The 25,758-nt window shown below is 34.2% G+C and overlaps 2 protein-coding genes across 3 annotated transcripts; one reads left to right on the top strand and one right to left on the bottom strand.

Annotated features, from left to right (window-relative positions):
• Positions 1-421: 421 nt before the first annotated feature.
• On the bottom strand, positions 422-5,601 carry LOC143588889 (sulfate transporter 1.2-like). Its single transcript, XM_077069788.1, has 13 exons — positions 5,258-5,601; positions 4,889-4,937; positions 4,591-4,798; positions 3,678-3,852; positions 3,524-3,589; positions 2,624-2,737; positions 2,424-2,540; positions 2,115-2,241; positions 1,744-2,030; positions 980-1,170; positions 819-904; positions 649-725; positions 422-565 (listed from the first exon to the last, which is right to left on the bottom strand). The coding sequence occupies exons 1-13, from the start codon at positions 5,552-5,554 to the stop codon at positions 422-424; spliced, it is 1,938 nt and encodes a 645-aa protein (XP_076925903.1). The 5' UTR covers positions 5,555-5,601.
• A 7,508-nt stretch (positions 5,602-13,109) lies between these two features.
• Positions 13,110-16,019, top strand: LOC143588890 (histidine-containing phosphotransfer protein 1-like). Of its 2 annotated transcripts, none has more exons than XM_077069789.1 (7): positions 13,110-13,238; positions 13,934-14,019; positions 14,116-14,246; positions 14,368-14,436; positions 14,576-14,647; positions 15,610-15,682; positions 15,780-16,019. In XM_077069789.1, the coding sequence occupies exons 2-7, from the start codon at positions 13,957-13,959 to the stop codon at positions 15,828-15,830; spliced, it is 459 nt and encodes a 152-aa protein (XP_076925904.1). In that variant the 5' UTR covers positions 13,110-13,238; positions 13,934-13,956; the 3' UTR covers positions 15,831-16,019. The 2 variants fall into 2 exon arrangements, with proteins under 2 accessions (XP_076925904.1, XP_076925905.1); XM_077069790.1 differs by having other exon boundaries at positions 13,153-13,238; positions 13,918-14,019.
• Positions 16,020-25,758: the final 9,739 nt, after the last annotated feature.

Below are 25,758 nucleotides of genomic sequence, written 5' to 3' on the forward strand. Positions count from 1 at the left end.
GTTATTAGTTATAATTCTTTTATGGTTTACCATTTACCCTTGAAAAAGTACTAACGGTAAGAAAATTCGCCTATAGCAGCGGACAGTGGTCTCATGTTCGACTTATGAGCCTCCGATAATGGGTTTTCATGGTTACCAAAAGGTACACATGATCAATCAAATAGCCAAATACCAATAAGAAAAAAAAATACAATAAAACCCTACCAAATAAAACATGAAATCTTCATTCAAATTCAGTCATTGGTTCATTACATTACATCTCTCTTCCATGCTTTCTTTGATTTTTTTTACTACAAATCCTCTCTTTTTCCATATTATTGTCATTTTTAACTTATAATCATGCATATATTTGCCCCTATAATATATATATGGATATGGGTTACTCAAGTTTGTATCTAAAACCATACTAATTTTAACCAGATCATACTTGTTCAACAATCTTGGGTGAACAAGTGAGAACAGCGTCCGCAACCGTCAGAAAAATCTTGTTTTCACCAATCAAATCAGGAAAACCAGATGCATATAGCTTATCTATCACCAATCTACCAGGGTTTGCAAGAACAAGCTGTCAAACAAAATTTAACACATTAATCACATATCACACGTAAAAAGGGCAAAACCGTAATTTCCAAAGAAACGTTTCCTAACCTGCACATCTCTCTTAGCCAAACTCTTGTACAACTCTTCAAGTGCATGTATTCCACTAGTATCTATGGCTGTAACAGCTGCATGTTCATATTCAGCTTCCATTGGTTAGCAGGATATTGATGGATCCACGAGTGGCACAAAAATGTAAAAAAAAAAATGAAAATATCTACGTGACATTTCGATGATCAAGAATTGAACTTTTTGTTGGTATGATGTTTTTAGATTTTCTTCTTCCTCGGTCAACCATCGTAGTATTCTGTAGAAAGTGAATGTGTTTTTAATTTTATCGATCGACAACATAGGATTCATGTTTTTAAGGAAAGATTGTTACCTTTCTTTAATGTAGTTAGAGTTAGAGAAATAAATAGCAGAATCAACTCTAACGATTAAAACACCGGGGACTTTAGTTGCTTCGGGATATTGTTGTATGTTTCTGTAAACACTTGTCATGGGTACTCGTCCCAAAATAGCGGTTCTTGGTCTTGTAACTTGAAGAAGGATTTTGGCGAAAGATATTGAGACCTAAATATAGAAAAAAAAAACATCAAATTTATGAACATAAACATTTTAAAAGCAGCGGTGTCAATTGTGTCAGGTTGGCAAGCTAAATCATTGAACCTGAACATGACCTGTATATTTGTTATTGTCAAAGCACGGATACACTGAAAATTGTGACCCGAAGGCGGCCCACCCGTTTAACCCATTTATCTTTTTTTTTTAACAGTTTAACCCATTTAACTAATTAAGTCAAATGGTTTGACGTGTTGGCGGGTTGTAATCAAGTTGTAAACGTACTAGCGGGTTGGAGGGTTGTAAACTTGTAATAATGGGTTAGACCGATTGTAAATGGGTTGACGGGCCGACTTGTTTAATGAAACGGGTTGGGGGTCGACCCTTTTAATGAAAGAGTTGACAGGTCGACCCATTTAACAAAACAGGTTGACTGGTTGTTAACCTGTTTGATTAAGCAGGTTGATGGGTCGACCTGTTTGATTAACCCGAACACATCCCGCTTATCAAACAGATTTTACATGGAAACCCAAACCTGATTATTATCATGTTATGTCAGAACTTAAAAGATTTTTTAACTCTTACCGCAATTAAAAGACCGATCTCAACGGATGCAAAAACAACACCAAAAAATGCTCCCATACAAGCAACAAAATCAAATTTGTCAATTTTCCATATCAAAATCGCTGCTTCATAGTCAATCAACCCGCTCACAGCCGATATAATAATTGATGCCAGGATTGCATTTGGAGTGTACTCAAAAAGTGGTGTCAAGAATTTCAAAGTTAAGAAAACCACTAATGACATCACTATGTTAGACACTGCTGTTTGACAGCCCGCCATAAAATTCACAGCCGAACGCGAAAATGAGCCTGCAAAGAATAAAAAAATAGTTATATATAAGTAATAGGTTCATTATTGAGTATTGACCGCGTTATTTTAGAAATAATCTTTACCTGTCGCGACATAGCATGATGTCATTGAGCCGACAATGTTCATCGTACCCAATGCTATCATTTCTTTGTTACCATCTACTTGATAATCCTTCATTGAAGCAAAGGTTCTTCCGATTGCAACAGCTTCCTGATATATCAGCTCAAAGGGGTCAAAATATGGAGCTAACATGTAAAATGGTAAAATCTTACAAAAGTTAGGTAAAACCAAAATGGGTCAAAAGCAGTCTTGAAATGAGAAGCTCACAATAAATTAAATCACTTTACTAAAGAAGTTAAAAGATTTATACTTTGTAATAAAAATGGACCTACCGTTAATGCTATCATACCGGCCACGATACCGATTCGAATCCCTTTTAGAAGATTGTCACCTGAAAAATAAATCTCTTTCACAGATGAAGGGTTTATTCCTTTCTCTATATGTTTCACCTGTGAAAAAACATAAATAATTTTTTTATCATAAAAGAACGTTATTGCAGAATAAATTTATAAACACAAAAGGAAGTACTTACAATTGCAACGCCATGTTTATCCGCATGGGAGATATAAACGAAAAAAGTAGACAAGACAACCGATACTAATGGAGCGATTGCAGACACCCAAAATAGCTTCTTATTTTTCCTCCCCTGTGTTTTCACATTACATTAGAAACTTTGTTCGTTTAGTTAAACGAATGAATGCGAACACTTCTCGTTCGTTCATTTATGTTTGTGAACGCTTGTTTACGTTCGTTCATTTATATTTATTTGTTCATGTTAATTTATGTCCGTTCGCTCAAGTTTGTTTAAGTTCGTTTGTTTTAGTTAGTTCGTTTGTATTCGCTAATATATTCATTTAAAGTTTTTTGGGCCATTACAACTTAGCCTACTTTTAGTAACCTTTTAATCTCAACACATTGTTCTTCATTTTACTTTCAACTAGTTCTAGCTCATTTATGTTTGTTCATTTATGTTCAGTTATGTTTGTGAATCGTTCATTTATACCATTAACGAACGAACATAAACAAACACGAACAAGAAAACCATGTTAGTTAATTGGTTCTTGTTCAATCGTTGGTTCGGTTAAAGTTTGAACGAACGAACGAACACGAATATGCTCCATTCATATTCGTTCGGTTGCCCTTTATCTCTAAAGAATAAAACCAAAAGAATTATCTAAACACAAAACTAGTAAAACGGGGTTGCACGGTCAACCATCACTGAAACCGTATTTTTAATGCATAAAACCTCCTACTGTCCTATAATATTTTATTCCAAAAAATTATTTTTTTCTAAAATTAAAATAAACATATCTTTGTAACAACATTTTAAAATTTCGGATGAAAGTGTTTTTAGTCAACTGAGCCCGTTTGACCTGTCAACCCGGCCCGCCCATTTTGCCACCTCAAGTATCTAGAACTCATGAATGCTTACAAGGTACTTGGCAGCGAGTAGAACAAATAAAAAACTTGCTCCAATCACTATAGTTTCCCAATTCCACTGCAATAATTACAAGAAAAATTTATTATTATTAATATAGGCTTCATAAAGTGTGTTGTGAACCTGTGATGTGAAAGACAAAACTCACCCCATGATGAACAGACCCAAAGACTGACTTCATAACAGAAATAATATCAGTGTTCTTTGTAAAATGTTTAATTCCAAGAAAGCCCTTTAGTTGTTGAAGTGCTATGGTTATTGCAGCTCCCCCCATAAACCCCACAACCGCAGCATGTGACAGAAAGTCGATTAAAAAGCCCAGCCTGCAAACAAAAAGAAAAAAAAATAATAAATAGGTAAACTACACCACTTAACATATTGGTGGCAATTTCAACCCGTTTCTTATAAAAGGCCAATGGGTCAAATGAAAAAAAAAAAAACCATAGCTGAAAGAGAAACGGGTCAAATGCATTGAACAGGCAAGATTGTGAAAAATACACATTTTGACTTTTTAGTTGTTAGGACAAAATGGTCATTTTAAAAAAGCTAACATAAGAAGTTAACACCAGTTAGTGGAAACTGGGATGGAGGAAAAGTGTGACAACATACGAACTTCAGGGACGTTTTTGTACTTACTGAAGTTAAAGCACACGATAAGCAAGTTACCCATACGTAAGGGACAAAAGTTGTAACTTACCCTTAATAGTAGATTATTAAAAAAATTACACATTTTGTTTTTCAGTTGTAAAGGAAAATGATCATTTTTAAAGAGCTAACAGAATGTTAACACCAGTTGGTGGAAAAGACGAAATGCGGCAACATATGAACTACAAAGACGTTTTTGTATTTATTGAAGTTAAAGGATACGATCTGCAAGCTATCCACGCATAAAGGACGAAAACAGTTACCCTTATAAAATAGATTACTATTGATTACAACCCAACCCTTTTATTTGGCAGAAAAATCCATTCAACCAGTAGTAAAAACGACCCGTTTCAACCCCAACCCGTTTGGAATATGACCCATCTTTTCCAATATGAGCTCTAAAATCATTGATTTACCTAAGGAATCCAAGGGAAGCTTGGGTAATTCCTGCGAAAAAGGTAGCTGTAAACGCAAGCCTACGATACTCATGTGGATTATTCGTCGGGTCGAATTCATTTTGAAGAAGTGTCCCCAACAAAAGGGACACAACCGCAACAGGCCCTATGGCTATATCGCGTGAGCTACCCATAAATGCATAAATCAAAGGAGGCACAAAGCTCGAATCTACAAAGGAAATAATAAACAAATTCACTGTTAATAAATTGCATTAAACTTTACGCAAATCAATCTAATAAGTATTAAGATAAAGCTTACATAGTCCGTACTGAGGGGACAAATTTGCAAGTTTTGAGTATCCAATGTCCTGTAACGGATACACGTGTTAATGGGTTGATTCTGGTTATGTTTTTATCTCAAAACAGTTAAAATATATTTATTTATTTAAAAAAAAATAAATTAGAGATTTCATTCTTTATATATATTTAAAAAGACAAAATCCGTAATTTACTAAAAAAAGCTTACAAGGGAACATGCTGAAATTGGAAAGTGATTTTGAGTACATAAAACCTCTAAAATCATTTTATTATAAAAATTAGATCATGTTTGAGCTAATAAAACTTTTGTGCGCGTATTTGGCACACTGATAATTTAAAAAATGTAGAAGTTGGAAAATGTTGTAAGTACCTGAGGAATACAAAGACTTGCAATGGTGAGCCCGGAAATAAGATCACCTCTAAACTTTTTAAGATTATAACTTCTGCCCCAGTCAAGAATTGGGAATATTGCTTGAAGCACAAGCATTAACTGTCTAGATTTCGGTTGGTCTTTAAACGGGCGTAACGGGTCATCTGAAAAAAGTGTTTCTTTCACGGTAGTTTTGAATTCTTTCAGTAAATCTTGTTTTGGTGGAATCCCAACCTTGTGAATGTAAGGCACATTCTGTCTTTGACTATCCGAGGAAGCAAATGTTTTTGCATCCATGTTTCCTTAGTTCACCTGTATTTCATCAAATGTTATTAGAAATTCAAGATATCATAAATTCTTTCGGGCCAAAATGAATATCACTCAAAAACCAAAGAGTTAAGAAGATATATACATATACATACCTAAGAATAGAAGAGTAAAAGTTATTGTGAATGAGATTGTGTAACATTAAGCTTTTATAAGTGATGTATGGAGTTTGTGGATCACAAATAGTAAAAGTTATGATTAAACTTTTGAATACAACAACCCAACTTGGAATTTTCCAGTTCACTTTGACCTTTTTGGTCAAACGGGCCGCTTTTCGTATTAAAAAAGAATAAATTTATTCAACTTTAGTAAGAAAGTTACCCGCTACCGAACATTTTTAATTGTGACCGTGCGACAAGTGTACGTGTGCTATACACTCACGACTCATGGACTCAGAATATGATACAGTTAATGGTGCTTGATATCAACAGTGGACCAGCAGCATCAGTTTAAAGAACTAACATCCAATATACAACTTTTTATATCTAATTTTTGTTCCTTCTTATATCAGATTCTGCAATAGAAAGTGAAATTTGACAAGTTTTGTCTTTCATTTTTAAATATCATGAGAAGTGTAAATGATGCTTAATTAGCATCCACTGCTTTTACTGAAACAAACTATGGCTTAAATAAACGCGAATTCCCTCTTTCTTAACTTTATTTATGTAAAACTAATGAAGGAATAAAACATGTGATGCAAACCAACAGACACTGGTAGTGTTATAAAGGTCACTATGTCGATTCTGTGGTGAGTAGTAACTGACTATCATCATCCAATAAAGAATTAGATCCTTCGTGCTACATGTTACTTCAAATTTGATGGTTTTTATGGCATTAAATTTTGAGTTTTCACAAAGAACACAGTCACCTCAATAACTCAAACTTGGCAAAAGAAAAAAGAAAACTTAATGACACAAAATAAATCCATAGGCATAAACACTCAATAAAATGATTAATTTTGTGATTTGTTTCTATCAAAATCTTATTCTAAGTTCTAACTAAGAACCTAATTTGTAAAAGTCCAGCTATACAAATTACATCACCACAAATGTAGACGTCAAATCAGTCTGCACTCCATAGTCTGTCACATCATACGGGTCATAGGATAAGGTGAAAAATGGTTATACGGATCAAATGACATTGTCAGTGGTCACGTCACACCACATCAGTTATTTCTTTATCAGTCATACAGGACATATGATTTGCTCCTCGTAGCGCGTGTGACACGTAACAAGATCAAAAGTTGACCATCTAGACTATTTAAGCACAAAAGAATCAAAATAGTCCCATCATATGATTAAAAACCCTAGAATTAAACTACAACCATGCTTTTTCCACACCACATTTGATGGTTCATGAATAACACAATAACAACAATATTATTATAATAATATTAATCCACACAAGAACATAAACACAATTAAAAAACATATACCTCAAATCCCGTCCAGGTTCAATGTACCTCTCAGACACATGCACCCAAATAGGGTAATTTATTTCACTGCTAAAGGTATGAAGTTTCGGGGTTGTGGGTTGACGGGTGATGGTGGGCTTTGCTTTATGAACATGAACATCAAGTGGGTTGGCAGCCATGAAATGAAAAGTGAGTATAAAACATGGGAGGATGATGGTGAATCTGGACGTGAAACAAAACCGGTTCAGTTTGTTGTACAATTTCGTTTTTGCCATTAATTGAGTGGTTAACAGGTGGGAAAAAAAACAGCTGCGACCCAGATTTTTGTTTTCCGTGTGCAATAAGGGGCTTAACAATTATAACTGTATTTGTATTCAAGGTCGTCTCCGAAAATCCCTTAAGATATATGGGTCTGGAGCTACTGAAGACGTAGCCCCTTTAAATATAAACTTAATAATTCATATGCAATTTAAATAATTGTGATACACTAAACAAAATAGAAGTATCATAGTAAAATGATTTAATTTAAATACTTAAATGAATCGTGAATCTCGTAGCATTTTTAAAGCATAACTTTCGATCAGCTTCTTGTAGACCATACTCACTAATATATCGTTCTCAATAGCAAAAAAAGATTTAAATGGTTAATGGTAATGGTAAAATTATGATCCAGACGGGCTAATGGTTCAGGTCGGTGACGCAATAAAAATACAATACAACAAAAAATAAAACGTAAAAATAAATCGCAAATGAGTAATCAACAATTGGTTATCGCTATGTTGGGCAATTTAGTAAGCATGTGTGTTTGGGGCTAAAAATAAGCCTAGTTTCGTTTTGCATTTAATTATATAAACAATTACAAAAATAATAAGTGAAGATTCGAACTTGCAAGCTCTTGAAACAAGAATGAAACCTTTTTCCATTTAATTATTTGCATTTAATTGAAGTGTTTCTCTAAAACGATATTATATATATATAACTAGATATTCATCCGGGGACAGTTGGTAAAACCTGAGCGTTGGTAGAACCCGGGCGTTGGTAAAGTCCGAGCGCTACGTAGGTGAGTTGACGCGAATTCAGTTAGTATCGTTTACGTTCGTTACGGTACAGACACCATTAACATATAAAAAGTATATTCGTCAAATTAACATATAAAAAAAATTCTTTAAAACAGCATGTGTTTGATCGGTAAACCTGGACGGTGGTAAAACCGAATCATTATCGGTGCCAGGCATTAAGGCGGTGACTTGACAAATTCGGTCGGTTTCGGCGAGGCTACATTTGTCACGATACAGAGCTAAAAAAGAGAAAAAAATATATAAAAATTGAGTGGACCAATGGGGTGGTGTCGGCTGGTAAACTCGAGGGGGCAAAACCGAGCGTTGAGACGTTGAGTCTATGAGAATTCGACTGGTTCCATCACGTTCGTTATGATATCGGAACATAAACAAACAAATAAAAAAAACGGAATTGTCATTTGGTCAGCTTCTGTTATCTTCGTTACGATACCAGAATGAAAAAAAAATGCTATGGGCAGGTATGGTGCCGCCAATTGGCCCAATGGCGGCTTAGCGGCACCAAACTTGTGTTTTATATATATTAGATAATAGATAATATATTTTTGTTACTAAACGTTTTGGGCCCCTAAGAGAAAGCGGGTCTTGGGCTGTAGCCCACCTCGCCCCTCCCTTGGGTCGGCATGTTTGTATTAATTAATGTTATTTATTTGTGTTTTTAATGACCAACAAACGCACGTTTCATTAAAAAAAAACAACTAGCAAAAAGTTAGATGTAACAGTTACAAAAACAAAAAACCACAACATAACACCCAAACACAATACCACCATATTACAAGTTAAGATTAAACTGACACCAATCTTTCCACGCTAACCTAGCATAACTCGACCTCTGATATCTACAAGTATCCAAGCTCCTTAATGCCTTTCACCACTCTAGCCAAATGAACCCCTTTGCTTTCTTCTCTGGAAAAGTTAATGTTATTTATTGATTATCAATTTTAACTTTCTATGTTTTTACTCGTAAATCTACATATTTGTCCACTACGCAACAAAGACCAAACAATGTTCCTCGACGCTTATGAATTCCTCACTCTCCCTTCAAGAAACGATATGAGGTGTTAATCGATCCGAAAAACGGACTTTAATCGATGATGATGATTTTAAAAGGAGAAACGAGTCGACCAACAAAATACAGGAAAACATGCGCCGCCAACTTTTTTTGAAAAACACCTCTTCGCTGACGTGAAAATTCCTTGCAGTTGGTCACCGTTGATGAAGACAGAATGAACCCAAAACATTGCCAACAAGTTGGTCAGAGCTGCCGAGTTTAGGGATACACCGTGATTCTAATTATTGGTTGTTCGAAACCGTCAGCCGGGCTACGAAATATTTTAAGGGAACAATTTAGGAATTGAATGGTTTATTATGGTATTTTTTTAAAACAATCATTCATGTTAGGACATTTATGGAATTTCTCTTTTTGAATGGGTTACTATAATATTTAGATCGGTTTATGGAATTCCTTTTCTTTTCTTAAATTGAAGTTATGTGTTTTAAGGTTTTTGTTTAAATATAGTTTTCACTTTTTATGAATCGCAATTTTGTACTTTCAATTTAGCCATAAAGTTTAGATTTCTAAATTTTATTTTTTAAGAAAAAGCTAGTTATGGAGGTGTGTTTAATTTATTTTTCTCTGACATGCTAGTAAAAGTTTTTGTGATGAACCTAACCAATATCGATATTGGTACAAGTATTCGTTTTTATAGTTCCCAATCGAATTAGGATTCCTTTGGCTATTAATCTTTCAAAGAGGGGAGTGTCGGTGACTTCGAGTTTGTGCTCTATGTGTTGTAAAGAGATTGAAGATGTGGATCACGTCTTCTTTGGATGTGAGTTATCTTCAAATATTTGGTTGGGTTGGGGGGAGGGGGGGTCAACGGCCCCGGGCCTGACACCCCGCTAGGACCGATTTTTTTAAAGAAAATTATATGTATTTTTATGAAAAACGATATATATAGTTAATGTTTAAACTCAATTACATAACAACTAGATTGGTTTAGTGACAAAGATTGTCATTTCTAGTCTCATTTAAGTCATGTTTAAATCTATTTATATACAAAAGTTTTTTACAACCCAAATCATAACCAAGTAAGCGTAGTTAAAAATTAGTATATTGGTTTTTATTAATCCCAACTATCGTCTTTTGGTCACTACCGGTCCCAACTAATGAATTGGCTGCTAACGGTCCCAACTTTTAATGTATTTGTTTCTAATAGTTCGCGACTAACAGAATTCTAACATCGTTAATTTCAGGTCGCTAGAAAAACAGTTTTGGCCGAAAAACTCAATTTTTTCCCCAAAACCTCAACATTTCGTCCTAAACATCTTGGTAACTTTGTATCGGACATTTAAGAACCCTAGTAAAAGCCCCAATTATTGAGGTCGTCGGAAACCCTAAAACTATCGTCGGAATCGGTTGATGGCACTCAAGTAGTGGTAGTTGGTTGGCAGTGAGTCAATTGGTGGTAGTTGCGGTGTTCAAGTGGTGTTTTCCGGCAAATAAATTTGACTTTTCCGGCCAAAAACGTTTTTCCGACGACCTGAAACTAACGGTGTTAGGATTCTGTTAGTCGTGGACCATTAGAAACAAATACGTTAAAAGTTAGGACCATCAGTAGCCAATTTAATAGTTGGGACCGGCAGGGACCAAAAAGGAATAGTTGGGACTAATAAAAACCAATATACCTTAAAATTAAATTATTTAAACCAGCAAAATACTCCTTTTACTTAAGGCCCGTAATATTTTTCGCCTTTGCCCAATTTTTTTCTTCAATTTTCGGAGCTGGCCCTGGCATGTGGTATTGGTGCGGGTTCATTAATCATCCTCCGTAATTGTACTAGGTAGGCTTATACCATCGCTCACGAGCATAACCTTAGTTTGAGTCTATCTTCCTTTTTGGAAGCAAGCTCGTTTTGATAAACCTCTTAACCTTTTGGCTTCTTTGATGCACTCCGCTATTTAGCTTATTTAGGAGAGAAATGCGAGGCTTTTTCGCTAGAAGATTTGTTCCCCTATGAAGATGGTAGATCAAGTTATGTTCTCTTGGTTTGGTTGGATTAAAAATAGAGCTAGATTTCAAGATATTACTTGACACGAGTGATGTTGTTCTCCATTCTCTATTGCTTTGTGATTGTTCATTTATTTTTTGTCTAGCCTCTTGCTAGATTTACTTTTATTGTATGTATACTATTGTTTTATGAAAAGTTATGTTTAAATGATATAACTTATTAGTTACGTTTATGCTTGTCACAAGCAAAGATTTTTAATGTATTTCTATTATTTAAATATCTTATAATATATTAACTTGTGTTAACTATTAAGTTTTTGAAGTTTTTAAAGCGTGCTTTAAGACTTAAGTTCACAAAGTGGTGCAATTAAGTTTTTCAAAGTGAGCTTTATGTCACGGAGTTATCTTCTCAAACTACGTGTGACGCCCGAAGGCCAGCCAATCGGTCTGCTCATGATCAGGGTCTGTTGGTTTCGTCCTGTCTTGGACTCATCAGGCGAGCGGCAACAGCTCGCAACCAGCGATGCGTTTGTCATGCAAGCACGACTAGGCATGTACGCCTTCCTTCCCGCTGAGGCCATGCCCGATGAAGTCCGGGATGAACCAACAAACCCAAACGTTACAACACAAATTAAGCATTTCGATATTCAAATATTTGGTCCGTGACATTTAGCTGCTAATCTGCTATAGCATCATGCCTTGTTATAGTTTGTTGGAGAAACAAGGGTTATTTTTCTTAGTTACACATTTTTAAGTAATATCCCATTCAGTACGCTTCCTTTTAATTTCATTTTCATAACGGCTTCTAGCTTGCTATAACATTAAACTCTAAAGTCATGAATCCATTGTATGTGTTTATATAAGATAGTAGCGTTTTTGCGATGCATTTGTCACATATTGTTTAGTTCAGTTTTTTGTGCTGCCGATCATGTTGATAATTCACATTTTCACCACTTGATAGTCATACTAATAATAGGTTTCCATGCGTATTTCATAATAACACCGCAATCTATAGCATTAATGAAGGTAGTCATGACATCGGACTAAAATGCATACAAAAAATTTCTAAATTATATTTATATAGTGGTGATACCAATTTGAATAAGGGTGAAGGTTTACCAAAATTTCATGCCATTGTTTGTATATATTTGAGTAGTCAGCAACATAACATATCATTGTTATTTATAATGTCAATATGTATCGTTTTCGTATTGAAACACATTCAACAGAAGTGTCCCTCATAGATCATTAATATGGGAACAAGGCCTACCCCATGAACTTATTTCAAGTTTGCATCTCTCAAACTGACCTCTTGTTACAACTTATCGGTTCCTTACAAACTTTCATGCCAGGGGCATGCGAATCCAGCATAGGCCGAGGGGTGGCCTCCGGTATCCCTCAACTTTCTTGACAAAATACATTATTATGTATTGAACAAATTTTTTTAGCCCACACTACCTCTCAACTTTTCTTCTAGATCCATCACCGCTTCGTATATGAATATTTTCTTCTAAAGGTGCAGTAAGAATATATTAAATCTTTCCAACATCATGAAAGCACATAATAACCCTTGACGATGAACTTTTTCTTATGTATATTTCTTCGTGGTTTAGTATTGAGGACTATGAGGGTGCATATTGCATAATACCCTTACACTAATGCGTAATGTGACATATTTGATAACACACTTTACACTTCACACACATAACCACTTGAACCCACTAATGGTTAATGCGCGAGCAACCGATTACAAACCATTTTTTCCCGCTTATTTACCCGTTAGGGTAAAAAAAACCGGTTAGTACCGACCAAAATGAATCGGTCTGACCGGCTAATCGACTGTTAACCACAAACCAGTAATTAAATTAACCGGTTTTTGAATAACCGGTTTGTACATGCCTACTCGCCAGCGAGCGATTCGGGCTTTCATTCCCTGTTTCCGGGCCCACTAAAACCAAAAAGTGAGCCTAACAACAAGCCCATAAAAAATCACCTTCACAATCTGGGCCTTTTTCCATTTTTAGCAAGACGCAAATCCACCCTGAACATATATTCTTCCTTGCTGCTCTATTTCTGGTTGGTTGGTAGTCCCACACTCCGTTGACCATCTTCCTCCGCCGCAGTTTGACCGGCGGCATCCACCGTCACCTCCGGTAACTCTTCCAACCTTTACCCACATCATTATTCTCTCAAATCTGCAACTTTTACCATGTTTTTTAACCTTTTAAGACATACCCTTTACTGAATTATATGAATTTTGTTTATTAATCATTCGATTTTGTCTAATAATAGTAAAAAATAGGTTTTATGCTTTCAAAATTTAGATCGGTTAGGGTTAGACAAGAAAGTTGTAAACTTTATCCAGATCTCCATACCCATGTTGCAAATTATTATTATTTTATTTGTTTGTTTTATTAGATGTTTGATTGAGTTCTTGGTTGTTATCTTGATATGTGTGGGACCCAATAATATCTCAATAATTTGTGTGTCATGGTGGAAAGTACAAGATTGGTTTGTCTGCTGCTAATACCATAAAGAAGTATGTTTTAATCAGTTTTATCAAGATTATCAAGACAAATTTGATGAGTTTGCATATCTATGATAACTTAAAGAATGTTTGTAACCATTTGAATAATGAAAAATGATAAATAAAGCCTATTGAATGTGGTGGTGTTCCGCTATAAATTTAGTGGTGGAAATGGAAATTAGACGTAAGGAAATCGCGCAAGCGATCTTGTGGAAACCCCAAGTTCTTGGGTCGATTTTCACCATTAAAAGAATATTTTTTGATAAATTATGTGTATGTAAAATTATAAGATATAAGCCGTCAAGATTGCTACTTTTGCAGATAATCTTTCATTTCAAGAAACCATGTCTTCGGTTCTTCAGTTGCAAAGGCAGTTTATTGACTACACAACATCTCTGCATAACGAGGTGTGTAACGCCTTTCTAACGTGACAATTGTAATAAAGTTTTAAACTTTTTTTTGAAATGTTAATTTACTAGTCTTTATTTTATGTGTCTTTCTAGGGTTATCTCGATAACCAATTCACAGAACTTCAGAAACTGCAAGACGAGAGCAATCCCGACTTTGTGGCTGAGGTGGTGTCTATGTACTTTGAGGACTCAGACAAGCTTCTTAACAATCTGACAACTGCTCTGTAAGTTATTTATTATTATTATTATTATTATTATTATTATTATTATTATTGTTATTGTCTGGTTTTAATTTTTGATTATGTTTCTTATTATGATCTATGGTTTGACTTTCGGTGAAAAAAGTCAACAGAGGAATGTGGATTATAAACAGGTTGATGCTCATGCTCATCAGTTCAAGGGTAGCAGTTCGAGGTATTAGACCGCATTATTATTGTTTTTTTAAAGTTTGCTTTTTATGCGATTTATGCTTAGAAAGATGACAATCTTGTGATTTGAATACACAATATTGATACTTTTTCTGATTATTTTTTTTGGTAATTTGGTGTGACAGCATAGGGGCAAAACGGGTCACAAATGTGTGCGTTCATTTTAAAGGCTTCTGTGAGGCAAAAAATCTTGACGGGTGAGTAACTTTTTCTCATTGAGCCAAGAGTGAAATTACTGATCTACCCCTGTATATTTTAATAAGATACTTGATCTAGGGTTTTATGTGCAATCTTGATGTGTTAAAGGTCTTAGATTTACTCAATCTGAGAAAACAAGAGTCACATTTTCAATGTTTTTTTATCGTCATTTTTGAAGTTAAATTACATCTTTGACCATTAGTCGAATTTCTAAAATACCCCTTGATTCAAAATCATGATTCTTGCATATGTCATCGATTTTTAGTAAGTTTTGAGAATTCCCAGTTTCGTTTTCCTTGTGATACATATGATTTCAATCAGATTACTTTAAGGAAGCCAATGATTCTAAATTCTACTCTTTAATGTTATATGTTTTCATTTGACTTAGATGGTCAAACTTATATTGTCAAACTCATAACTTTTACATATTCATTTCAAATCTTTAACGCCGATCTTTTTTCCTCAATTACACTAGTTTATCTAGTTCTTAGTACAGATGCCAAATTTATCTCTAAAGTTTATTGTTTTTGTATCAATTCTGAAACTGAAAGATATTGATTTGAGAGCATAAGATTCCGCTTCATGGTGTTACAAAAATGCTTTTAAGTGGTAGTCAGATGTTTAAAATACCCTTCATTTAAAAAACATTGTCCTTGTATACGGTCTCCAAGCAGATTAGTTCAAGGATTTTAATGATTCTAAATTCTACACCTTTTTTCCTATATGTGGTCATTTGACTTTGATGGTCAAACTTATATTGTCGAATTCACATCTCTTACATATTCTCTTCAAACTTTTAACATCGATTATTTTTCCTATATTACACTAAGTCTTGGTACAGATTATTGATACGGAATTTATCTCAAACATTTAATGTATTTGTATCGATTCGGAAATAAAAAGATGTTCATTCGACATCAAGTCAAAGTATGCTTAATTTGAAGGCATGTGATCGCTGCAGGTGTTTGCGGTGTCTGCAGCAAGTGAAACAAGAATACATTTTCTTTAGGAACAAACTTGAAGCCTTGTTCAGGGTACGTTAAATTTGTGCTCGCGTACTACCAAGATATTAATTTACATAACCCTTGGAGCTGATTAAATTTACGTTGTTACTCTTTGCATACGATGCAGTTAGAGCAACAAATCCTGCAAGCTGGTGGATCAGTCCCTATCGTGGAATAGGCTTGTGACTTAGTTCCGAAAGTCCAATGCTTTGTTATGGAAATCTAGTTTGTAGAGATCATGTGAAAGCATTACTGTTGTTTTTCATCTGAAAGATTGTGTTTTGTACTTTAGATATCACTGTCAACTGGTTACATCTTTGACAAGTTATAATAACCTTTTGTGAATGGTGGTTTCTTTGTCGCCGTAGTGGCGGCAACGGTTTTATGGTTTCTGGAGGGGTTAATGATGATGGGTTATGATTTTGAAATTTGATTTTGTTTTTTGTTCATTGAAAAAAAATGTGCTTTTGAAATTTAATTTTATTATTTGGTTACAAATCTATTGATGATGGGTTGTGATTTTGAAAAATAAGTTTATTATTTGGTCATGATAAAAACGTGATCTTGAAATTTTAATTTTATTACCTTTACAAGACAAAACTAGTGAAAAGACAAATTGGAATTTGTTATAAATATTTGGAATTTGAAGGAAATGGATTCTGATAGAAATTTGTGACACATTGAGATGTGACAATCACAAAGAAACTGAAATCTATCATTCACCTACCAGTTGCCTCCTTCACAACCAACAATACGCACTAGTGGCGGCAAAGACTGATAGATAGTGGCAATTATGTAGGTGGCGGTGAGGGCAATAACAAGCAGTTGGTATGGATGCATGTTCGATCGCTCACTTGTTACTTATGGGTTATTGGGTGCAGATTACTTCATATGCGAGTTACTGCTGCTCAGTTCTCACATGCTTTCAAAAAGAAAAACTTTTGGTCCAAAATTTGAAATTATTAAAATAAGGTGTTTAAAATTGAGGATGTTACATTCAACATAGAAGGTGGACAGAACCACAGAACTTTAAAGTAGTATATAAGTAGAAGTATTTTAAGGATATTCTTTGCTAAGCCATATCAAGACCTTAGAGAGTGAAACACCCTTACACACACTCAGATACACGATGTGGACGATGATAAGATGGAATGTAACATCCTCAATTTAAACACCTTATTTTAATAATTTCAAATTTTGAACCAAAGTTTTTCAAATTTTGCTCATTTCCAAGTATTTTGTTTTTCCCTAGTACTAATTCACGGATATCTGAAATTAGTTTTAGTGAAAATATAAGTTAAGGTTATTTGACGAAAATTTAACTGTCGGGGAATTTGGAAGCATAAGAATGTGACACATATATACTCTTAATTTCAAAAACAAACAATTGCAAGATGACACCTAGATGGGGGTGGATTTCTTAGAGGATTGAGGAATCACATGTGAGCCCAAACATCAATTATTATTATTATTATTATTATTATTATTATTATTATTATTATTATTATTATTATTATTATTTATGTTTGTTTATTTTAATTTGTTTATGTCTACTTTTATTATTATTATTATTATTATTATTATTATTATTATTATTATTATATAAAGATATGAACTTGAATTAATAATACTAGTAAGATACTCGCGCAATATGGTGAGGGCACGACATGAATTTAGGTGACATCATTCTAGTTATTGACGGGTGCAATATGGTGCTTTCATGGCGCACTTTGCACGCTCACATCGTCGCGGGCCGTTTGAGGGTCGTCTTAGTATTTTTGGTGGTCACGATATGTGAAGCCTTGTAATTATCCAGAAAAATTTTTGTGTTCATCGTGCTACGCGACAGGTCCTTAAATGACACATCGCGATATGCGATGTGTTCGCTACGCAGACATGACACGTTACCTACCACGTGTCAGACCACGTGGCATAGTTAGGGTTGACTCAGCAAGCCTATAAGGGCATCGCGCTACGCGATGACCATTATTTGATGCCGTCACGATACGGGACCAACTCGAAAATCAGCTATAAAAGGGGAGTGATCCAGGCTTTCACTTCTCGTCCAAAATCCTTCGCTCTCTCTCACTTTCATATATTTATTTGGTATAATACCTCGAGTAGCTGTAACGATACCCTACTCCGATCGAAAGAAGCTTTAGTACACGAATCCAATCTCTGCCTGAATAAGGCGAGACTTTGTGGCATCTTGTAAAGTTTCTAATCTCGTGATTATCGTTATGATTATTGGTTTATACTAATATATATATATATATATACACACACACACACACACACTAGTCATGGGCAAATTAAGACACCTCTTTTTTTAAGTAATTTACAACTTATAATGCATAATGCACACATTATATAGCATGTAAGATGAGGCCAAACTTGTCCATTAAAAATATGCTTATAAATAGTTACAACATTACCCCCTCAACTTTACTTAACTTTTGTAAATTCAAGAAATAGTTACAATTTTAGACCTTCATCTTTACCAAATATTTCTTTTTAAATTTAATTGTTAACCAACTTACCACCAACGATTTTCTAGCGGCCGTAACTTTTTCATATGCTAATATTTTTTAAGAAAATTACACCATAAAAATGAGCATTTTATTGTCTTTAATTTGGATATGGTATTGCTATAATTTATTCCAATTGAAATTAAGATATTAGGTATGGGTGTTCACAATTTGGTTTTAACAGCTTCTAAGTTAAGCAATAAGTCAAACCGTCGGTTCATATTTTTTCATTGAAAACTGAAACTGAATCGTTGAAAATTCAAACTGAATCGTTACTAATGGTTTGGTTTCACACATTGAGCTTCAATAATAAGTTTACTGACAGGCCCGATTTTATATGGCCAATTTTCAGTATAAAGCATAAACCAAACGTTTGCTATGGTTTTAACATTCTGAAACCAGCTGACCAAAAGTGATGATTGGTTTAAACGTTATTAAGGTTTCAAACGAACCTTGAACATCCGTAAATTTTACATGATTACTAGAATTTTCATTCCCCGCCGCATCGCACGACCATCCGTCTATACTATATATAATGTAGCACTCATGGGCAAATTAAGACACTTGGTTTTTAAGTAATTTATAATATTTAAAGCTTTATGTACACCCTATAAAGCATGTAGCATAGGGGCAAAGTTTTCCACTACAAAATATGTTTTACGTAAATTCAGTTTGTTAGAAAATAGTTACAAAATTGGCACTTAAACTTTACTAATCTTTTGTAAATTTAAGAAATTATTACAACTTTTAACTCTCATCTTTATTCATATATTTGGCAGGTTTATATTATTTTCTTATTTTTCTTCTATATCTCTAAAAATATTATGTTTAAGGAAAAAACAGAGCTTACCGATGCATCGTAATTATTTTTGTCGACGTTTCCATATAAAATTTATTCAATACCGAGGTACGGTTTATAATGTACAAGTCACTAAAGCATTAATGTACAATTCAAATATGTAACTATAAATCAATAAAATGTTTAAACACATAAATATGCATTAAAGTACAACCCATGTTCTGTTTTAATTTATAAATTCTGAAATTACAAATTTAGTCCTCTATTTATACAACTCGCATTTCGAAAACAAAGCAATAAAATCAACTCAAATTAATGTTGTACGAATTTGTAACGACTTCACAAAAAGTATGAAGTCCAAACTTAAACAGTGGGCATAACCGTTAGCAACGGGTTTTCATCGAAAAGCGAAAACGACCGGCCAAAAGTTAATGAAAAAAATCAACCGTGAAATCAAGCCATTGACCAGCTTGAACGGTTTTAAATCAAACAACGAACACCCATAAACTTATTACATGATTACTAAGGTATGTGTTTCCTGCTGCATCGCGCGGGCACCCGCCTAGTGTGTGTGTGTGTGTGTGTGTATTACATTGTTTGTGTTAATCTAGGTGCTTGATTACCAGGGGGCTTGTAAATTATAAACTTGCAATGTGAGACATTCAAATTTTTGTACAATTCACATTTATGTGAAACAACTATGTCACACCCCAACCTAAGGCGGAAATGCCGGAAAGCGAACCGTTACTTCACAGCTCACAAGGTATTATCATACAATTTAAATATGGCAATATCTAATTATTTATTTATTACAAAATTTCAATCAAGTAAACAAAGTTTAACAAATTACCAAAATAAAAATAGTACACAAATATTCTTTTATTTCATTAACTAAGGTCTCTCTAAGTGTTTCTTCATCTTAGCTTCAAACCAAATGATAACCAGCAAATGGGTACAAAATAATATAGATTTGTCAACATGAGGTTGAGTGAGAAAAGTCACCAGTTTTGACACTAATAATAATGTATAAGTAAAATGAGCAAAACTGATATTGTGAGTATAAATCAATTAAACCATGTGCAAATAGTTGTGTCAGTTAACCATTGCCTTGCAAAATCGAGCATTGGCTACTATGACTAGCATATAGAAATGTGGGTGTCGGTTGACCATCGCCATGCAAATCGGGATTTGGTTACTAAGACGGCGTATGATCATATTTTAATGTGATTATGATGGACCTCTCCGAATGAGATAAAGTAAACAATTAAGCAATTAGCATTTAATTTTAGCATTTAATTGATAACACACAACACTCACAGTTTACTAGTGCGAATAATATGTGTAACATCTTGGATTTTTCGACACGGTATTCGTTTGCGTATAACCCGGCCCGGAAATATTTTGGGATCATTAATATTAATCAAAACCAAGTAGCTATACGTAATTAAGTTTCCAAAGGTAACTTTAAACCCCTCATAGTTTATATAATGTCCATTTCTTCTTTATTACATAAAAAGTTCAATAAGTAACCAAATATCAAACTTCAGGGACCAAATATGCCATTTAGTGAATCTCCACCATAAGATGCCGGAGCGCCGCGCGGGCAGACCCCCACCCCCCGTCGCGTGCCGCCTTGGTGCACTTGGACAGATCGTTTATGTTTTAGTTTGCTTTCTAGTTCGTTTAAGGTATAAAATCGTTTATTTTAGGCATGTTTGAGTGAATTAAGGTCCAAGTAAACATCATACAACTAAAATACCATTCCTAATTCGTTTTCGCTTGTCCAAGATCAGATCTTTATGAATAAATCGTTGATTCTTTCCTTAAATTGTATATTCTTACCTAAACGGGCCAAAAGCCCATAATTAGTTCGTTTTATGTTTTTCTATATAAACAACCATTAAACATCTGCTGTAAACTTTAATATAACCCTAAAGAACATCCCATAGCCATCACCTACCTCTGTTCATCCTCCAACCCTTCGTTTTTTGCATTTTCGTTAAAGATTCAATACTTGTTCGTTGACTTTGCTTGCTTTAGGATCTTTGACTTCCGTTTCTTGTCAATCCTTTCACTTTCGGGTAAGTTGTAAACTGTAGAATCGTTCATACACATTCCCTAGTCAATATCCTTCACTAAATTTTGGTGATTGAAGGGTGTTGACTGGTCAATTGCTTCAAAACCCGATTAAGGGTAAAACAGTCAACAAGTTTGACTTATCGTTTTCTCATACTTCTGGATGGATTCAATGTTCGGTCCAGAAGACTTTTATTCTCGTAACGTAATTTTAAGGCTACTGCCCAAAACCCGACTTCCGACTCGCTGTTCGGATTCTGGTCAGTACCAGCTCGCTTAAACATTAAAATCAACATAACTAGAGTTCTACCCATCCGTTTGGATTGATTTCAGCGACATTAAGTTCGTTTTTATTTCTAGTTTCATATCCCAAAGTTTCAGATTCTGATCATTAATCTCGTTGGACGCGTATTGGACGACTCGCTTAAATCATTAGTTCGTTCTCGAATTTATTAAAAACTTGCCTTCCGTCTAAGGTGAGTTTTATCATTCCCCTATTTTACTCGATTTTCATAAACGTTTTGGGGACATATGCGTATATAATACCATATATACATATCTATATATACATACATATCAAAATAGCAAACGTGTAATTGTGTGTGATTAATCAAATCTTCTTGTTATGTGCTTATGTGTTATTGTATTGATTCGCTTGACATATCCCCTTGGAGAGGGTTCTCATTCTCATTGACCATCGCCCGATTCTCTTGGCAACGGTCTTATTCTCATTATTTGCTTATAGTTGATTTACCGGCGCCCGATTCGCTTGGCAATGGTTTAATCGACAACTTACTTGCTTATAGTTTGATTTCATTACCGCACTTATTACGTTTTGCTTATTTATTACATTAACATTATTTTTGGTGTCAAAACTTGGTGGTAAACTCACTCAACATGTTTGTTGACAAAACTCCATTTTCTACGCATATGCAGGTTGCTTAGATTGAAGTATGGATATTTAGTCAAGACCATAGGTTATAATGAAGACGATCGTTAAATCATGTTTATAATCATTTATTTGAATTGTTTTGTAATGTTTGTAAACGTGTGTGAATATTTGAATTAAAATAATTAATTAGATATTGTCATTTATAATTATGATAGTATCTTCGAGCTGTGAGCAATCGGATCACGCCTCGGCATTTTCGCCTTAGGTTGGGGTGTGACAATATGTAATGTGTAAATACTGATAAGTATGCAAGTGTCCCCAAAACGTTTAAAAGTTGTAAAAAAATGGGGAATGACTTCTCACCTTGACGATTAAGTGAATAACTGAGAGATAGAATAAACGAGCAAAGTTAACGTGATGAGTGTTCTGATCCAACCAGACTTGAGACTTATACACTCAAAATTTCGAGATAAAACTAAAAGTCTTCTGGACCGAAAGTTATTTCCGACCATAAGTGATAGAAATCGATTGGTAAACTTTGTTGACCAATATGCCCTTAAACGGGCTGAAAAACAACTGACCATTGAAACTCCCGCAATCACTGAAATTGATTGAGGGATTTTGTTAAGTAGATGAAAATACACAAAAGGTCTTGAAGCTTGAAAGTCAACGAAGGCTTGAAGTACTTGAAGAAATTGAGGAAACAGTTAATAGAGAAGGAATTTCGTGGATTACAGAGATGGTGGTTGTTATTGAAGTAATAATTTTGGGTTTTATGATGTGTCTTGTTTAAATATTAAGGGTTAAGGCTTGTTTATTAGGAAATAGCTCGTTTAGGAAACCAAATAATCAATTAATGACAAAATCGGGTATAATAACTAACAAAATTCAGTTAGGAAAATAATAAAAATAAATTGGACCGGCTATAACATTTCTTGGAGTTTAAGTTTCGTTAATTTAATCGAAAATAGGAAAGAATTGGCAAAATTAGTCCATGTACTTTCATAAACGCGATTTATAGCCGTTTTAAGCGATTTTGAGAGTTGTTAAGGACTATTTGGCATAATTGAAAGTTATGAAATTATAAAATAAGTTAAACCAAGTTAAATACCAATAAATACAAGTTTTAAATAATTCAAAAGATCCGAATTACATTCCCGAATTGGTTTAAACATAAACGAATACAAAGATGAAAAATCCGAGATGTTACAAACTGGTTTTCTAATTCTATCATGACGATTTTTAAAACTTACTAAACTCATGGCAGATTGTCCAAATGCTTTCAAAAGGTTTTAATTACATTACAATTATTAAGTCTCTATAGACTTACGAGATGATTACTACTGGTATTATAGGGTTCTGTATACAATGCTTACCTAATGGGTTATTACACGTTACTTATTGGACAGGTGTTAGCCAATAAGTAATATGGCCACAGAGTCACAGATACGATCGAGTGACAAGTATCTTTCGGTAATTTGTAGGCAGACAGATGTAGAAACATCTTAATGTTGTAGCCATAAAAATGTGTCATTTACAAATGAATGTATTCACCAATATTGCTTGCTAATCAGGTATTTTTAAACATGTTTCATGTGAGTTGTTAAAGATACAGGAATGATACATGCGGTCAGCTTAAATAAGTGGTTTGTCAACAGAATAAAGAAATATGTTTTGTAAATTAGGGTTTATCCCTATAAAACTTATGTTTATATAAAAATGGGCTTTATTCATAGTTTATGAAATAAAAATCATGGTGTTTTTAGTTTTTACACTTTGATAATTTTTCCTAACTACGGTCCTGATGAATTATTCTACTTTCAAATATTTTAATAAACACCAGTACCACCGCTCGCGTTCACCGCTCCCCTCCCAGGATATAGGGTCAGGGCTGTGACATCAAAGCTAGCTGTTTTTACCATTTAAGTATTAAAAAGGGTTTGAACAAAAATGGTGGGGAAAAAAAACATAAAGAGTGCGAACACATTTTAACTAAAACCCGGCCTAAACGTTAAAATAGACATTCAGCTCTTTAGAAGAGTGTTGGTAATGGGAGCTTCATTTTTCTCTTGAAGGATTGTCGGATGGGGTATTTTTTCCTTAAAGATCAATTCCCTATGCAATTTTCTCTTGAACGTGAGAAACATTATCGGGTATGAAATTATAGTTGGTAGGTTGAGTGGTTGTGGGATTGGTGACACCTATTTGAAGGGGTATCCAGGCTGCTCAATTCGCCGAGATGCTACTTTTGCTTCAGGTGAAGTGAAAAAAATTTCAAGGTAAACATCGTTCGTAAGTTCATTGATCACTCTCTTCTTCTAACGAGAAAGGGAGGTACGAGGTGGAACAAAATCATTCTATAAAAAGTGAACATTCTTTTATGGAGGATTTTGATTAACCGGATTCCTCCTCGTTCTAATCTAGTTTTAAAGGTATGGATCATGGATGTTCCTTCGGTTCTATGCTTATTGTATGATGTGGAGACAGAAACATCAGGCCATCTTATGGTTAGGCGTATAATTGTTGAAAGGTCTTGGCATGTCATTGCTTGATGGTTGGATTTAGCTTTATCGGCTTCAAGAACAAGAACACTGGTTAATCTTTGCTCTTGGTTGTTTTCTTTACGTCTTAGGTAAGTGAATAAATGTTTGGTGGAAGCTATTGTTAATTTGTTATGATTACTTAGTGGGGGTTGTGCTGACTCAGAAACAATACTATTTTTTCATGTAAACATGATAGCGAAGGAAACAATTTTCGACTTTATTGTTAATTATGCATTTTTATTGGTTGTCAATAAAAATCGTAAGTGAAACTTTAGTAGTGTAGAGTAGTTGTCTAATCTTCTTTTTCACTTGTAATTGTCTTTATTTTTTCAGCTAGCTTTCTTGCTAGTCATTGTTTTATATAAATATTGCGTTGTATTGTTACCTCAAAACCTATGAGTGTTATAGTTAATCACTCAAGTCAATCGTAATCTAATCAAATCAATTTTAGTTATTATTTAATCCGTAATTTGTATAAAAAACCAATTTAGTTAAAAAAATCCAACCCCCCTAACTAAAAAAAAAAGGTAAAAAAGAAAGAACAAAGAAAAAAAAAACATTATTACAATGTTGGGGTTGGTAGTCTAGCGGCTAGGGGTGTATATGGAACGGTTTGAGTCATTTTAGCGCAAAACCATAACTACAACTGAGACGTTGGTTAATGGACAACCATAACCATAACAGATCGGTTATGTCGGTATCATTTAATTGATTTTGAAAGTTATAGCTGGTCAGTTGCAATTGGTTAACCGTGAATTTGGGCTTAACTAAAAATAATTCAAAACAATATACTTGGATATTATATGGGCCTTAAAGTTTGAGCTTGAAATTATTTGACCATGGATTAAAGTGTTATTACACATTTGTATATTATTACATTGTATTAAAAAAAGTCTATAATCTATATTATTAAGAAATACATAATAATCTATTCGGTTTACACGGGTAAGGAAACCTTGTTACCCACAATCGAGCCACTGTTGTCTATTTCTAAAAAATCATAAAACCAACCCTCCAAATTTTGGTGGGGTTCGGTTATATCGGTTTGCACACCCATATCAGTGGCAGGGATAAACTCTCTTAAGCATCCAAAAGTCATGAGTTCATTGTTTTTTTTACACACACTTCTCTTAAAGAGAGAAATTTTCACACCCTATCATGAGGGCCTGGTCATTTTATGCACAAATTGATATCAATGTAAGCAGCGCCATGACAGGGTGTGATAAAACTAATAAGTAACTCACAATCACATAAAATGAACTTAACAA

This window comes from Bidens hawaiensis, unplaced genomic scaffold (genome assembly GCF_021521415.1).
Source record: "Bidens hawaiensis isolate Kalapana, Puna unplaced genomic scaffold, B.hawaiensis_p1.1 tig00036872_1, whole genome shotgun sequence".
Lineage (NCBI taxonomy): Eukaryota > Viridiplantae > Streptophyta > Magnoliopsida > Asterales > Asteraceae > Bidens > Bidens hawaiensis.